General features: G+C 39.4%; 1 protein-coding gene across 14 annotated transcripts in view; it reads right to left on the bottom strand.

The window, feature by feature from the left end:
• The window catches only part of mdm2 (MDM2 proto-oncogene), a 76,549-nt gene that overhangs the window by 40,180 nt on the left and 18,252 nt on the right, over positions 1-18,117 (bottom strand). For 10 of the 14 annotated variants that reach the window (XR_006314401.1, XR_006314399.1, XR_006314403.1 and 7 more), the window contains exons 7-9: positions 17,683-17,843; positions 14,613-14,741; positions 14,455-14,538 (exon numbers count right to left, since the gene is read on the bottom strand). Coding sequence is in view for 8 of the 14 variants with exons in the window: in XM_043708718.1 (XP_043564653.1) it covers positions 14,455-14,538; positions 14,613-14,741; positions 17,683-17,843 (374 nt within the window). In the remaining 6 variants the exon portion in view is untranslated. Of the gene's footprint in view, positions 1-12,041; positions 13,909-14,454; positions 14,539-14,612; positions 14,742-17,682; positions 17,844-18,117 lie in introns of those variants that run through there. The other 4 variants (XM_043708711.1, XM_043708710.1, XM_043708712.1 and 1 more) reach the window with 3 other exon arrangements.

Raw genomic sequence — 18,117 nt, 5'->3', positions numbered from 1 at the left:
GTAAGGTTTTCATATCTCTCTCAGCTCTTGTGCGAATTAAGCTGAAAGTTGTAACCTGAGACTAATAACTTTTCTTTCACTGGAATCTGTTCCTCTGTATTCACTCTCCAAATTCTTCTATGCATTCAATCACCAGTATCAAATCGCCTAGTAACCTTTTCTGCTGTAGGGGAGAATCATCCCAGTTCCTCCACATTTGGATACAATTTCAGTAAATCTCTTCACCTCTAAAGCTAAAGTCGAGTGCCATGATTTCACCATAATATTGCAGTTGGGCCCCTAAACTAGTGTTCAAAGATAAGCGTCAATATAATTTCCTTGATTTTGTACTTAATGCCTCTAACTAGTAAAAAGTCAAAATCCTCCATATTGTTAAATGGGATTCTCAATTTGTCCTTTCATCTTCAAGGACTTATGTATATAGATACAGCCACAGGTGCTGCATCCAATTTAAAACTATCACTTGTATTGCCTCTTTCAATTATTTATCCTCACAAAATGTATAATTCCACACTTCCATTAAATGGCACTTATGTGTTTGCTTATTTCGCCAATCTATGTCCTCCATTCTATTATACCCAAGTTTGTTACCTGCAAACTATTAGGCTAAAACACTTAATAGTCAGGGAGAACAAGTTATATGTTTGTAGCGGTTTGTGTGTGGGCAACTAGAACAGCATAACCAGTGGAAATCTTAGATCAGAACATAATAACTAACGATGATGTCAAAAAGAGATCATGGATTGTAGAGGTTACAACCTGACCTAGTCTATAAATAGACTCCTTCCATATCTGCAGAGAAGCAAGAAGACATCCACTGAAGTGTTCAGCAATTTCTGTCAAGTTGGGTCCATGGTGATGGACCAATGCTCTTTTGATACTAAACTAGATATGTACACAGAGAAAGCAGCTAACACTTATAGTTTTTTCATGAAGTGTACAGAGAATAGCACGATGTTGACCATCAGGACCAAGCTGATTATTCAGAAGGCATGCGTTCTTGACACCTTTATTGTTATGGCAGTGAAACATGGGAAATTGTTTTCTTCAAAGCTCTAAATCGTCCTTCGGTGTATATGGCATATTGAGAATATCATAGCAAGGCAAAAATCATATGACAGTGCTCTCAAAGACAGAAGAGCCCAACTTTGCTTACACTTAAATCACTAAATGTGATTGACTCTCAATTGCCCTCAAATAGTCCCAACCGTCACTAAGTTGAATCAAAACAACTACAAAGTCTATAGCAAGAATTTAAACAGATGGACTAGCCATCGTAGACCAAAGCAGCAGAACAGCCCTATTGATCCTGCAAACATCTCCTTAGTAACAGCTTTTGTTTGGGGATTGGGGTGGGGGGGGGGGGGGGGGTGGGGTTGATAGGGAGCTATACCAAAATTAGCAGGACTAGCCTCGTGATAGTCAAGTAACAGACTCAAGTTGTCTTGTTTGATTCGGAGTATGGTTGCGTCCCAGACATTACCCCTAGGTACACCACACCAGCACAATGGACCCACCAGAAGTGGTGGCACAGTGGTGTACACTCAAGTGGGATTTACCTTGAGAGCCCTCAACATTGACCCCGGACCTCATGAACTCACATAGCATGAACAAAGAAACCTCCCGCTGATTACCACCTAATGCCATCTAGAGTAATCCTTGTTCCTCCACATTCTGATTAAACTCAAGTTGATGAACCAGTAATCTTCCATACTAATTGGAAAAAACATTGAAGGTGCTAAGAGTAGAGAAGGAGGTGCTAAGAGTAGAGAAGGTACTCTGAGGAATGTCAATGTCCTTCAACTGTAGCTTGGTAGCACCACTATTGACTGAGTTGGCAGAGTCCTAAAGAACGTAGCTGCTGGATTGGTCTATGGCAGGTGGTGAGGGAACCAACAAGAGGGAAAAAACCTACTTGATCTTGTCCTCGTATTTACAATAAGTAGATCAGCATCTGTTCATGACAGTATCCATAGGAATGATCACACAGCCCTTGTGGAGACAAAGTCCCATCTACAATGAGAACATGGCTGAGCTGAAGATCCTCAAATCCACTTTCCTGTCTCTTCCCTGTAGCCTTCCATTTGCTCACTGATTAGAAACCTGCCTGTCTCAGCCTTCAATGAACTTCATGACCCAGCCTTGACAGCCCTTTGTGCTCGAGAACTCCAGAAGAATTTCCTCATTTCTGTCTTAAATGTGTGGTCCCTTATTCTGAGATTATGCGTCCTGGTCTTAAACCCTCCCACAAGGCGAAACAATCTTTGACTCTACCCTGTCAAGACCCCCAAGAATCTTGTATGATTCAATAATGTTGCCTCTCATTTTTCTAAATGATAATGACGGAATCTACTCAATCAATCCTCATAAAACAGTTCTTCCATACCTGGCGTCAGCTTAGTTAACCATCTTGGGACTGCTTCCAATGCCAGTATGTCTTTCCTTACAAAAGGGGACAAAAACTGTTACAGTATTCCTGCTGCAATATATGACCTTGTCTAGATAGAGTAAAACCTCCCTATTTTTATATTCCACTCCCTTTGAAATAAAGGCTAACATTCCATTTGCTGTCCCAAATACCCGCTGAACTTTGATGCTAGCTTTTTGCTACTCATGAACAAGGACTCCCAAATCCCTCTGTTCCGCAGCTTTGAGGTCTTTCTTTAAATAATATTGAGTTCATTTATTATTGCCACCTATGTGTATAACTTCATATTTTACCATATTATATTCCATCTGCCAAGTTTTTGCTCACTTGCTTAACCTACTTATATCTCTGTAGACTGTGTCACCCTGACCACTTGCCTTCCCATCTGTATACCATTCACAAACTTGTCTACAGTACATTAAGTTTCCTCATCCAAATAATTAATATGTATTGTCAATAATTTTGGCTCCATCACTGATCCCCAAGAACATCACTGCAAAAAAGTTCCTCTGAGCAGTGTCCTAGGCCCAACCATCTTCAGCTGCTTCATAAATGACATTCTCTTCTTCTTAAAATCAGAAGTGCAGATGTTTGCTGATGATCGCTATTGTTCATAAGCACCATTTGTGACTACACTCAACACTAAAGTTGCTTGTGATCATGATAATATCAAGACCTGGACTTTTCCAGGCTCAGGTTGGTAAATGGCAAGTAATATTTGTGCCACATAAATGCCAGTCAATGACTATCTCCAACAAGAGAGAATCTAACAATCAGCTCTTGACACTTCATGGCAGTACCATTGTTGAATTCATCCTACTATCAACATCTGGGGTTACCACTGACCAGAAACTGAACTGGATCAACCATATAAATATTGTAGCTCAAACAGCAGGTCAGAGTCTAAGAACAGAGAGGCGAAGGCCTTGTGTTATTTTTGCTAGATTGTTAATCCAGAAACCCACAGCTAATGTTCTGGGAATCCAGGTTTGTATCCCGCCATGGTAGTTGGTTGAATTTGAATTCATTTAACAATAAAATCTGGAATTAAGAATTTACTAATGATCATGAAACTACTGCCGATTGTTCGAAAAACCTATCTGGCTCACTAATGTCCTTCAGGGAAGGCAATCCACTAGCCTCAACTGGTCTGACCTATATTTGACTACAGACCATAGCAATGTGGTTGACTCTGAACTGCCCTCTGAAATGGTGTAGTGAATCAGTCAATCAATCTAAGAGCATCTAGGGAAGGGCAATAAATGCTGACCAGCCAGCGATACCTATGTTCCACGAGTGAAAAAAAAACACCACCTGTTTCCCCTCAAGCTGGTTATATCATGTTGCCTGGTTGGGCACAGCCTCAGCATCACTCAATCCAAGACAAAACAGCTGATTTTAATGGCACCCTCCCATCAACACTAACACATAGTAGCAATAGTTTGCATTATTTACAAGATGCATTGCAGTAATACACCAAGCCTCCTTGTACTATAGCTTCAATATCCCTGACCTCTACCAATGAGAGCAAGGGTAGCAAACGTATTGAAACACTACCATTTCCAGTTCCTCTCCAATCTACACACCATTTTGGAACTTCATTCCTTCCTATCTTTGGATCAAAATCCTGGAACTCCTTTCCTAACAAAACAACGGATACCCCTACACCCCAATGATTGCAACAGTTGAAGAAGGCAGTCCCTCATCACCTTCTCGCAAACAATAAGTACTTCCTTAGATGGCAAGGGCCAAATCCCATGAATGAATCCCTTTCTTTCTTTACCAACTCACATATTGTCTAATATGGGGAAACCTTAGGATGCATGTAGATTTGAGGTTATCTGACTATTGATGATGTGACTAATGAAAACAAAACTGTCATTGATACAAAACTAATTCAATGCATTGAAACCCCTTCTTCTAATATCACAAAAATAAAGATTTCTTGACAGGCTCCCTATTGTGAAAATTGTAGATTGTAAAATCCGTCATGCCGTACAAACCCAATAATGGCTTCTGTCAACAGAGAGATTTAAATGCCTAATACTTTTATTAACTTCACACATTTTTTGGACAGCTTTTGACAGTTCATTGAGGGCTTGCCAGTCCCAATGAGATCATGCACATTTTACACACATGCACATAGAACAAGTGGCAACTTATTTCGCACCTTATGAAAATAGGAATTGCCATGTTTTCAGGGGACAGAACTTGGGATTACTGAGGACTTATGCTATCTCTGCCATGTTGGAGAGCCACACCAACATGAAAATGTTGGCCATCGTATCTTTGTTGTTGTCTGTCTTTCCCCCTCCCCCCTGTCTGCGTCTCAACTGAAAAATATAATATTTCTGTTCAATGCCAAGTCTGGGGATAGTTTATGTTGTCAGCCAAATGCATTCCTAACGATTGGTCTTTCTGGACTTAAAAAAAATCTTTTGTTTGGTTTATAATTGACAGCTACAATAGTATACAAACATTATTAAGTATATTTTCTAGCTTCCAGCATTAATCCTGTTGCTCCAGCAACATTCTAAAGACTGGCATTGCACAAGGAAGCATTTTGACTCATTGGCCATATGATGTGACTTCAAGAGAGAGATGTCTAATGAATATAACAATTTAAAATACCTCCTGCTTCACAAAGCTTTTATAGAGCAGCTACAAAAACATTTGTTTTCCATATTTGCATGTATAAACTTTTCCCATTTTGCTCCTTTCTCTTCCTTCTAAGCAACTATTGCAGCTCTATCATGCAGATGAAGGCTACGCAGGTTTGTCCAAAATGATAATAAGTGAACACAATTAGGTTTTTTAAATTATACATAATGGGAGTAAATATTTTGAAAATTACTCATGGTTTTAACATTTCTGCTTGAACTCCTTCCTACATTAAGCCTGACAGTTGCATTGATAATTTAAGCTATGATCTAGCTGATGTATATGGTAGTTTCAAAAATATATAAAGTTCTTAACATTCAATATAACATATATTAAATACAAACATTAAGAACTGAATACATGGATAAGGTGTTTGATTGCAATTGATAAGCAAAGTGCTCTTTAAGTTAAAATTACTTGCAAAATTTTATGTAGTTGGTTGAAAAAATTGTGGAGAAATGAAATGCTCGATTTTTTCCACATAAAATGCACATGTATTTAAATATTATAATAATCAGGCCAAAGTTTAGTGGAGAGCGCACTTTTGGGTTTGTTTCTGACATTTTAGGTTTGAAAATGTTTTTGATTGCGACACTGCTGACAACGCAGCTGGTAACAATGCAGCGAAGGTATCGAGACAGTTGGAACTTGGTGAACATTAGACACAATGTATATCCTAATCCAATACTGTAAACTTAATGAATTAAGAAATAGACAAAAGGGCAACTCTAGCATTGAATTGAATCTGCAGCATTGAATGTAGTGAGACTGTATATTTGAGTATTTTCATAAAGCGTTTGATAAATACCATGTAACAGATACTTTTATAAGATTGAAATCTTTGTTTTGAAATTACTTATGGAACATTGTAGAGATTAATGAAATGTTTTCCTACAAATTGGGGGAATGTGCAAAATTGCTGCCCTTCAGAACTACAGCTTACTTATGAGTTCTAGATTCTAAATCTATTCAGTTTTCTTTAATTATATAGTTTTATTCCATTCTATTTTCTATTAATAGCCCATGCATTGTTTGTTCAAAGCATAATTCCTTTGGCATCCTTCCTTCCATGAAATTCCATGTATCAAACAGTCTTTTAAAGCTGGGTTTCTTCATTTAGTTCACCTTTGTTGATAGCTAAGAAGGCCAGTCATTCAGAGGCCATTGTCCTACCACAAATGCTTCTTGTGTAGCTACCAGGTGTCATTGTTGGCAAGTTCCTACTGGTCACGCTGTTGCAATTTAGCTCACAGAAGGTATATCTATATTCTCCTGCTGATAGTCAGATGCAATAGTTGTTTAGAGGCTTGCATCCTTGAAACAGAGGTTTGGCCATCCTAGAGGTTGGTTACATCAAAATTTGGAAAGTCTTGGGTACGTGGCTTGTTTTGCATTGCAGATGTCCCTAAGACAACAAAGTCTTCTTGATATTTTTATGGTTTGGGGGTACTTGTGGCATAAATGGTAGGAGGAAACTGGAGGGCTGGCAAAAGAGGCATAGGTGGTATAAGGGGCTATGGAGAGAGTGGTGCAGCATCAAGAGGTTAGGAGGAAGAGCCATAAGAACATTAAGAAGGTTTTGTGCTGTACCGGTGCGAGGAGGAGGCCTTTGTTTACATGCTGGCATTGGTTGATTTACCTCCTAAGGAACTCTATCAAATCAGAAGAGGTTTGTGGAGCTGGGAAACATCGCACCTGCGATGAAAATCTGGGCCAGAGACAGTTTGTAACAGAATTGCAGAGAGACAGACAAAAGTGAGCAGTTTGCTCACCCTTCCCATATACAACTTGTATATTACATATGTAAAACAATACTGTTAGCAACAGCAATTATCAATCAAGAGATTGAATTGTAAAATAAAATAAGGTAGTAATATTTATTTCGAGGGGATTCAGTCATTTAAGTTCGCACAGGTGAATGAACATGTAGGTATTCTCAAAGTAAGTTTGCAGATGATATGAAAATTGGCAAAGCTGTGGATAGTGAGGAAGGTTGTAAAAGGACAGCAGGATATAGATCAGTTTTAAAGTTGGGCAAAGGAATGGCAGATTGAGTTTAATCTGGACTAGTGTGTGAAGTGATGTATTTTAGGAGGTCAAATGCAACAGGAAATTGTACAGTCAATAGCAGGACCCATAGGAGTGTCACTATTGAGAGGGATCTTGCTAGGTGCAAGACCATAGCTCCCTGCAAGTGGCAACGCAAGTGAATAGGATGGTAAAAGGTGTACAGCATGCTTGCTTTCATCAGTCAGGGAACTGAGCATAAAAGTTGTCAAGTCACACTGCAACTGTTTATAAAATAACTTTAGTTAGGTCACATTTGGAAGACTGTGCTGTTCTGATCGCCACACTATGGAAAGAATGGGGAGATTTTGGAGAGGGTGCAAAAGAGGTTTACCAGGGTGTTGCCTGGATTGCAGCGTATTAGCTTTAAGGAGAGGTTGAAAAAAACGTGGACTGTTTTCACTAGAGCGTCAGAGGCTTGGGGCGGGGGTGCAGAGCCTGAAAGTGTATTGGACAGGATGGATAATTGTTTTCTCAGGGTGAAAATGTCAAAAACTAAAGGAGCACAGGTTTAAGGGAGAGGGGGAAAGTTTAAAAGGTGTGCAAGAATTTTTTTTTTTAAAAACAAACAAGAGGGTGGTAGGTGACTGGAATGCACTGCCAGGGGTGGTGGTACAAGCAGACTCAATAGTGATGTTTAAGAGGTATCATAACAGACAAATCCCTCTATTCCCTGTTCATGTGGATCATTTGTAGGCAGATTAGCTTAAAATGGCATTGTGGTTGGCACAGACATAGCAGGCTGAAGGGCCTGTTCCTGTGCTGGACTTTTTTTTTAACCAAGCCATGAATATATTTGAAACTTAAGGCAGCCACTTTTTCTAGCCACAGGCAGCTATTTTGCTTGCTAGCCATTTGAGTTACTCAGATATCTGATAACTGAAATGATCACAACTCATGACTATGCATATGCAGGAGTGTCTGTTTTCCAAACTGCCTCTATCCAGCAACTCCATTCTTCAACACACAGGTCTACTCAGTAGTATCATTGAATCTCTAGTGTGGAAACAGGCCTTTCATCCCATCCAGCCTACACTGATCTTTCAAGAGTATCCTCTACCCTATCCTGGTAATCCTGCATTACCCCTGGCTAATTCACCTAACTTGTATGTCCCTGGACACTTTCACTGCACTACAAAATAACACTCTACTGAACTATTTCATGAAAATAATTCTGCAATATTAAAAAAGCAGTATAAAAGTATTGCTTGGAGCTTTGCACATTAAGAACATCTTTAAAGGAAAAAGCAATCATATTGACTGAAATTTAAACTCAAGATCCTGATTAGGTTAGATTAGACTACCTACAGTTTGGAAACAGGCCCTTCGGCCCAACAAGTCCACACTGACCTTCCGAAGACTAACCGACCCAGACCCATTCCCTTATATTTACCCTGAACACTATGGACAATGTATGGCCAATTCACCTGAACTGCACATCTTTGGATTGTGGGAGTTAACCAGAGCACCTGGAGGAAACCCAGGCAGACACTGGGAGGAATGTGCAAACTCCACACAGACAGTCGCCCAAGTTGGGAATTGAACCCGGGTCCCTGGCACGGTGAGGCAGCAGTATACCTCTTCTCCTCTTCCCTCAATTATCCAAATGTTAAGTTATTTCAAATACTATGCACCTCTTGCTCTGAGGAAAAAAGTGACTTAAAAACCTTTCTTCACTAGATATCATTTTAAAATTAGTGAATGGTAGCTATTTATGATTTAGGTTCCAGTTAACTGCCAACCGTGTTGGGCAATCAAAACTACTGATAAAACTAATCGCTCAAAATGATAATTTGACCTCAATCCAGAGAAAATTGCCTGATTTAGATAAAAACCAAAAGTACTGCAGATGTTTGAAATCAGAAACAAAAAATAAAAAATTACTGGAAAAGCTCAGCAGGGGCTGGCAGCATCTGTGGAGAGAAATCAGAGTTAACACAGAGTTCTGAAGGGGCAGTAGATCTCAAATGTTAACTCTGATTTCTCTCCACAGATGCTGCCAGACCTGCTGAGCTTTTCCGACAATTTGTTTTTGTTTGCCTAATTAGAATCATTCCAGGTTCGCAACTGTGGGAAATGTACTATAGGTGAAATAAAAGCCCATAAAATCACAAATAGTCTAATTTGGACTGATATAAATGAAGCACAAAATCATGCAATGCCTTGTAATCAAGAGCTTGAAAAAAACTTCACATTTCTATAGTTTAGAATATGGTGACAAAAGGTATTTTAGTTCTCCCTTCACCAAATCACTGACTTGCTACTCAAAATTATTTCTGTTTACTCTCAGGTTCCTCGCCTAAGTGGCTAATCCTTACCAAATCAAACAATCCATTTTGGTAAATTACTTGATCAGGAGCCAGATTTAATCATGTTGTGAATGTGACGTTGGGTGATAATCAGAAATCACAGCCAATGGTTCACTACAACTGTAGCACCTACAGTTACTTTGACAGAGCAGGCATGGAACCCCAATTCTCCTGTCCTCTACAACAGAATCACACACTTGCTTTACAAACATTATTCATTCAGAAGTTCAAAGAAATTAAACATATATCTGGATTTTGTATCTCATTAGTAAATGTTCCAAGGTTTATACACAATTTCTTAAATAAACATTTACGTAATGTACAGACTAAATCACAGGAGAATTGACATGAGCAAATCCAATGCAATAATCAGCAGATATCAATCAGTAACTTTGACAGACCCCTTTGTGTAAGGAAACTTGCTATTTGATTTGAATAAAATAGTTGAGACGATGCAACATTTACTAAGAATTACCAAGTTAAAAATCACAACACCAGGTTATAATCCAACAGGTTCATTTGGAAGCACTAGCTTTCAGAGCACTGCTCTTTCATCAATTGGTTGTGTAGTATACGATCGTAAGACACAATTTATAGCAAAAGTATACAGTGTGATGTAATTGAAATTATGTATTGAAAAAGACCTGGATTGTTTGTTAAGTGTCTCATCTTTTAGAACGACCATGTTGGCTTTAGTTCTTTCATATGTAAATCGCAGAATATTTAAAAGTTACATTCTCAAGTGAACTTTAACAACTGTTGTCATGTCAGCCCAGATACTGCACTTAAGGTATGAGCTACCCTGTGTGAGACTGCGCCACAATGGTCAGACTGATTCTAATTTTAAAAATAGATTTACAGAATCTTACATGGATTCATGCAGCTTTTGAGCAAAGTAAAATGTAATTCTGCAAGTACAAATTCACCCCACAAACTTATAGGTGTATGTTTGCTTGTGGGTGGGTGTGTGTGGGGTGGGGTGGGGGTTTATGAGTATCTCTGAGAGTGTGTATGTATGCGTCAGCATATGAGAGTGGGTCTGCATGGGTGTGTGTATCTCTAGGAGTCTGTGCATGTGCACATCTGTCTGTGTATGCGTGCATAGTGCAATGGGGTCACCTGTAGTGTGACATGAACCCAAAGGTCCTGGTTGAGGCCATCCCCATGGGTATCAAACTTGGCTATCAGCCTTTGCTCTTTGTTGCCTGCCCTGAAGTCCACCTTGGAGGACGGTAACCCGTAGGTCTGAGGTCGAATGTCTTGGACCACTGAAGTGTTCTCTGACTGGGAGGGAACACCCCTGTCTGTTAATTGTTGTGCGGTGTCTATTCATCCGTTGCCGTAGCCTCTGCTTGGTCTCGCCAATGTACCATGCCTCTGGGCATCCTTGTCTGTCACGTACGAAATAAACAACATTGACTAAGTCACATGAGTACCTGCCATGTAAATATTGGGAAGTGTCCCGACGCATAATGGTGGTATCCAATACCACCATTATGCGTGGGGACCATGTATGTGGCAGGTACTCATACGACTCAGCCAATGCTCTCTATCGCATATGTTATAGGCAAGGATGCCCTGAGGTGTGGTACATTGGCAAGACCAAGCAGAGGCTATGGCAACGGATGAATGGACACTGCACAACAATCAACAGACAGGAGTGTTCCCTCCCAGTCAGAGAACACTTCAGCAGTCCAGGACATTCGACCTCAGACCTTCGGGTGACTATCCTCCAAGGTGGACTTTGGGACAGGCAACAACGAAAAGTGGCCGAGCAGTGGCTGATAACCAAGTTTGGTACCCATGGGGATGGCCTCAACTGGTACCTTGGGTTCATGTCACACTACAGGTGACCCCATTGCACTATATACACACACACCCAGGCAGATGCACACAGACACTCCTACACATGCACACACTCATACAGACCCTCTCTCATATGCTCATTCATACACTCACACATGCACCCTCTCACAGACTTATGCCTCTTTACACTCTCACAGACACTCAACCCGTGCGACTCCTACACACCCCCCAAAATAAATAAGTTTCTGGGGTGAATATGTACTTGCAGAATTAGATTTTACTTTGCTCAAAAACTGCATGATTTCATGTAATTATTGTCAGTCCGGACAATCACAAAGGTCAACCTCCCATCTATAGACTCCATCTACCAGGCCTGCTAGCATTCTCAAAGATCCATCCCAACCTGGCAATGTTTTTCTACAACCTCTACTAATGGGGAGAAGATACAGATGCCTGAACACATGCGCCAGTCAGTTTTGTAACAGTTTCTATCCTACTGTTGTAGGATAGAATGGACTCTCAAACTCTGAACATTTGCCTGTACCTGTGTTTTAGTTATTTACTTTTCTATATTGTTTAATTCTGATCTGCCTGTATTGCTTGCAAGACAAAGCTTTTAACTGTGCCTCTGTACATGTGACAATAAATTAAATTCAATTCATAAGAATCTGTAAATCCATTTTTTAGATTAGAATCAATCTGACCATTGTGGCACAGACAGTCTCACACAGGGTAGCTCACATCTTAAACGCAATATGACACCAAGTGTTAAAAGTTCACTTGAGAATGTAACTTTTAATTGGTCTGCGATTTACATATGAAAGAACTGAAACCAACATGCTCGTTCTAAAAGATGGGACAACAAACAATCCAGTCTTTTTCATTATATAATTTCAGTTACATCACACTGTATACTTTTGCTATAAATTCTGTGTCTTATGATCTTAAACTTCATAACCACCTGAAGGAGCAGCACACCGAAAGCTAGTGTTCCCAAATAAGCATGTTGGACTATAACCTAGTGTTGTGTGTTTTTTAAACTTTGTCCAACAGTCCAACACCTGCATTTCCAAAATCATAAGAATTACAAAATTATTTGAAAAGGCAGAAATTTTTTTGGGGGATCACAACTTGGACCGCAGACAATAAATGCATGAAATTTTCTGTGCATTTAGTTTTGGTTAAAAGACTCCAATTTTTTTTTCCAGCTGTTTGCATGTTCATGTAATTTCCATCAAGGTAAATTTGCCTGAGTCATTCATAGTAAGAAACACCTTGCAAATGTCCCAAGTGGTCCAAGATAAAACTTCAAAGCACACAGAGCATCAGCTCTTAGAAGTTAACATTCTTTGATTTTCCTAATATCTTATTTTATGCAGTACAATGGATATGAACATCACTCGTGGTTAAATTGTAGTGTAGTGCAGTGAAGCATTAGAAGTGTCAGATATGGATCTTCCCATCTTATCAAGATTTGAGGCTTTGTAATTTTAATTAAAGTTTTAAATCTAACCTAAACTTTGATTAAAGAAATTAGACATCAACAAATAAATTAGTTTCATATATAACAGAAAACTAAACTTCAAATATACCTCTTTTTGCTGTGAATTGCCCTGGTGCATACAACAAATTATACAAATCTGTGCATCTGTACAAGCTAACCTGGAGATCCAGCAAGGGATATGGGGATTGTACTGTATAAATTATTCCTTATCAAATTGTGCAAACAATAATAGATATTTTTGTATAAAGAACCATTCATCATAACAAATCAAATCAAATCAGTTAAATAGGAATTTACAGAATTAAAATGGGAACATGGTAATACTTGTAATCCTATTAAATAGCAAGTCATATTCTTTATGAAGTTCTTATTACCTCACAAGGATCTGCCAATATTAGGATGGGGGAGTGAAGAGGTAGTCAAACACTTGCAGAAGTTCATTTTGAAACAATATTAACATTAAGAGGGAGTATTTTAATTAAATATAATGGATCGATTTCCTGGCAAAATATGTTACCATAAAATCTAGGCCAATGTATAGTTAGTAGCAATCAAAAATTTGCTTTTTTTTTTGGAAATATAGTCCATTTTCAAACAGTAATAAATAATTACATTTAACTAAAGTAGGTCAATACAACCAGTTGGATTGGCTCTCTGCACAAAGGACATGGTTTGTTTCTCTTTTTCAGTTTCTTTGCACAAGTGTAACAAGCGAGAAGATGGCCTGTCCTACCATGAACAATACAACCATTCTTTGGTCGTGCCTGACATATAACACAAGCTTCCAAAGGTCCCAAAGTGCTCAACTCGCCTTTCTCTCCCTTGCCTGTACTTTCTTTTTCAAATTCCTGGCTGCAGCAGTTGAAGCTACCAGAAGTAGAAGGTTCCGAGCACTCAGTTTCTTGTGACTCTGAGCATTGAGATGCCTCACTGATTAAATCCGAACAGTTTGATTTCTTTGACTCAAGTGGTGGCTTCTTGCAATCAGGAACGTCAATACCTTCATCCTGCATCTTGTCAAACTGAAGTTTAGGTTTATCAGGAAGCCAATCTTGACAGACAGACCAGCATCGATGACAATGTCGTGGCAATGGAGGATTCAGCTCTTCACATTTGGAACATTTCCAATAATCCTGCAATTGAACGTTATTGCTGTAAAGCTATTGTTGAAATGATGAAAAACCTCACTAAATAATATCACCCATTACCTTTTTATCACAAAGATGATGCAGCAAATTGAAGATGGCCCTAAAAATATAAGCTAACCTTTGTTATTTGGTTGGTTATCTCAACTTTAGTGAAGTTCATAAGGAAGGAAACAAAAATAAAGATCACTGATGTACTGCTACATGCTTAGAATAGACTGAAGAACAAGTTATGCACTCTACCACTGATGTGCCTACCCTGTTGGCTCCATACCAAAAAGAGTATTCAGTTTTGAGAGAAAACCTTTAGCTTCTGTTCAATGACAGAAGTGGACAGCTGTTACAAGAGTCAGATCAGTAATCCTTTAAATCAATGTGCTGCTGCTCCAAAAAAAATTATGGGTACTGTGGAGAAGTGGAAAGTTAATGACTGGTGGACATAAGAACAGGAAGAGAGTGATCAACATAGGGATAACACCACCGCAATACAAATATGCCAGCTACTCCAAATTCCCAAAAGAACCACTAACTTACGGCTTCAGATATTTCTGGATCAATTTCTTCAACAAAGGTGCTTTCATCACTGTCAGCAGCTTCAAAAATGGCAACTTCATAAATCTGCAAAACAGCTACGCTTAGTATCTTTGATTTCAAATGTCTCTTGAAAATGAAAGAATTTCTTTGAAGCTTGCCTCTTTGTCACTTTGGTCTTGTGAATCCTCACTGAAATCGCTATAATCTTCAGAGTGAACTGATTCAACTTCAAACTCAACACTAAACTTATCACTGGAGTCTTCACCTTCTGTACCAATATGAATATCCTGCAACAGAAAAGCAGCCAAGTTAGAACCTATAGGAGCAAAGGTAAACATAACTATTTAAAAATGTATATAAAATTCACAAAGGATTCTTGCTGTTGATAATAGATATGTCTTGCATAACACTGAACGCTAATCCAAAATATACTATTCTACTTTTTGATCAATGGAATTTGGTCTCATTGACCTTCAACTATATCTTTTTTTTTAAATTTGGGAAAATGTATATATTTAAAGTATTTTTTTTATGCTTTAGTTTCATTTGCAGAGTTGCTCTGTGAACTTGGTGCTGAGAAATCTGCAGACCAGTTTGTCTATCTGCAACTCGAAGTGAAAAAATGGACTGAGTAGTATAGTGCTTTATAATAAAAAAACTGAAGGCGGCGTTTGGTATGCTTTCCTTTATTGGTCTGAGTATCGAGTACAGGAGTTGGGAGATCACATTGCGGGTGTACAGGACATTGGTTGGCCACTCTTGGAATATTGCCTGCAAATCTGGTCTCCTTCCTATTGGAAAGATGTTGTGAAACTTGACAGGGTTCAGAAACGATTTACAAAGATGTTGCCAGGGTTGGAGGATTTGAGCTATAGTGAGAGGCTGAACAGGCTGGGGCTGTTTTCCCTGGAGCGTCGGAGGCTGTTACAAAATTATGAGGGGCACGGATAGGATAAATAGACAAAGTCTTTTCCCTGGGGTCGGGGAGTCCAGAACTAGAGGGCATAGGTTTAGGGTGAGAGGGGAAAGATAGAAGAGAGACCTAAGGGGCAACTTTTTCACGCAGAGGGTGGTACATGTATGGAATGAGCTGCCAGAGGATGTAGTGGAGGCTGGTACAATTGTAACATTTAAGAGGCATTTGGATGGGTATATGAATAGGAGGAGAAAGTGAGGACTGCAGATGCTGGAGATCAGAGCTGAAAAATGTATTGCTGGAAAAGCGCAGCAGGTCAGGCAGCATCCAAGGAGCAGGAGAATCGACGTTTCGGGCATAAGCCCTTCTTCAGGAATAGGAGGGGTTTGGAGGGATATGGGCCAGATCCTGGCAGGTGGGACTAGATTGGGTTGGGATATCTGGTCGGCATGGACAGGTTGGACTGAAGGGTTTGTTTCCATGCTGTACAACTCTATGACTCTAAGTGACAGGAGCCCAAGAATAGCCAGAAAATTCCAGGCAGACTGGGAGTTATCAACAATATAGATGATGGAGGGAGAGGGAGATGGTCCAGAGTGAGAGGAAGAGGGTCCATCGATTGCTGGCTGCATGATAATTCCAGATAATGAGAAACTTACTGTATCGAATTGTAAGGATATTGCAACTCCTTTTCTGGTGTTTGCAATTAAATCTTACCAACATCTTTGTCTATTGTAACTGTTCACATTTTTATTTTTAAAAAATATTACATTATAGAGTCACAGAGAGGTATAACATGGAAACAGACCCTTCTGTCCAACTTGTCCATGCTGACCAGTTATCCTAACCTAATCTAGTCCCATTTGCCAGCATTTGGCCCATATCCCGCTAAACATTTCTTATTCTTGTACCCATCCAGTTGCCTTTTAAATGCTGTAATTGTATCTGCCTCCACCACTTCATCTGGCAGCTCATTCCGATCGTGCACCACCCTCTGCATGAAAACGTTACTCCTTAGGTCTCTTTTATATCTATCCACTCCCACCCTTAACCTTTAGTTCTGGACTCCCCTACCCCAGGGAAGAGACTTTGTCTACTTATCCTATCATGCCCCTCATGATTTTATAAGGTCACCCCTCTGACTCTGACACTCCAAGGAACACAGTCCCAGCCTATTCAACTGCTCCCTATAGCTCAAATAGCTGGCAACATCCTTGTAAATCTTTTCTGAACCCTTTCAAGTTTTATATCTTTCCGATAGGAAGACCAGAATTGCATGCAATATTCCATAAGTGGCCTAACCAATGCCTTGTACAGCTGCAACATGACCTCTCAACTTCTATACTCAATGCTCTAACCAATAAAGGTCTCGCTGTTCAGCAACACTCCCTAGGACCTTATCATTAAGTGGAAAGTCCTGCTCTTTTTGTTAAAAGTACACAAGACTCTTGTGAATGCTTTCACTAAAATGACCACCACATTAAAACAAAGCTATGGGCTATTAAATCAGTTTCATTTTGAGTTTACATACAATCATTCACATGAATTAAGAGAAGGGATAGACCATTTGTTCCCTAGGCTTGCTGCGCCACTTAAGTAGATTATAGCTGATCTGATTGCACTCTGAACCCTATTTTTGTCTGTCAAAAATAGCAGAAATGTGCTGAACTCAAATAGTATAGGGAGCAAACTTCTTACTCCGTAAAAAAAAAACCAACGTGTGGATCAGTGCCCAGCAAGGTCATTGGCATTTTGAATACAGCCTACTTTTTCAAAGAAATGTGTTATTTCAAAGAAGGATCAGAACATTAACTAGCTGGTTCCCTTCACAAATGCTGACAGTATTTTATCACCTCACATTTCATTTCTAAGATCTGCAATATTTTGCTTTATACTTTTAGGTACTCTACCAATTAAGAATAGTAAAGGTCAGGAATCCTTTATCTGCATATCCGTAAACCTTAAAGACAAAGATCTTTTTGAAGGGAGGCCCGAACAGACCTAAAAGCAATCTTATTTTCCAAAGGGCCCAAACTTAGCGTGCCTACAGGTCTTTTTGGGTCCTTTTGAAAAGAACTTCACTTTTAGGTCCAGTCAGGACAATCACAGTTTTCTTTCTAAAAGGGCGCAAATGAACTTATCAGGATATCCCCAATCTGAAAAGCGGTTGGTCCTGAGGTTTTCAAATATAGGATTTCGACCTAGGTTATTAGCTACACTTCACAGCAGGGGGATAATACAAAACAACCCAATCATTAAATTTCATCTTAAAGTTACCAATCCAAATTCCAAAATTTTGATGTTTTACAAACCAGATGACTGGGAGAATCTGATGATTCACTGTTTCCATGTTCTCGACGCAATTTGCTTATCAGACACAAAGACAGATCATCCCAATGGAGAGAAATGCTATCAGATCGATGCCGCTTTCGCCGTCTAGTATGAAACTGCTCATCAGGTGAGGCATCGTTATCTAAAACATAAATGTCACACATCAGTTTTTAAGAACAGCTCCAGTAAAGTCTAAGTGAGCTTGCTCACTTGACATTATCATCAATTACCAGTACTGTAGCTTACTGAAACGGCAAGGGTGCAGCAAGTTTTGGAGTACAAATCTTGAATAACATAGAACATAGTACAATACAGCGCCGACCTGTGAACTATTCTCAGCTCGTCCCCCTACACTATCCCAAAATCATCCATGGGCTTATCTAAGGATTGTTTAAATTTCCCTAATGTGGCTGAGT

This window comes from Chiloscyllium plagiosum, chromosome 19 (assembly GCF_004010195.1).
Source record: "Chiloscyllium plagiosum isolate BGI_BamShark_2017 chromosome 19, ASM401019v2, whole genome shotgun sequence".
NCBI lineage: Eukaryota > Metazoa > Chordata > Chondrichthyes > Orectolobiformes > Hemiscylliidae > Chiloscyllium > Chiloscyllium plagiosum.
Note: the sequence above shows the minus strand (reverse complement) of the source record. Positions and strands in the feature narration are given on the sequence as shown.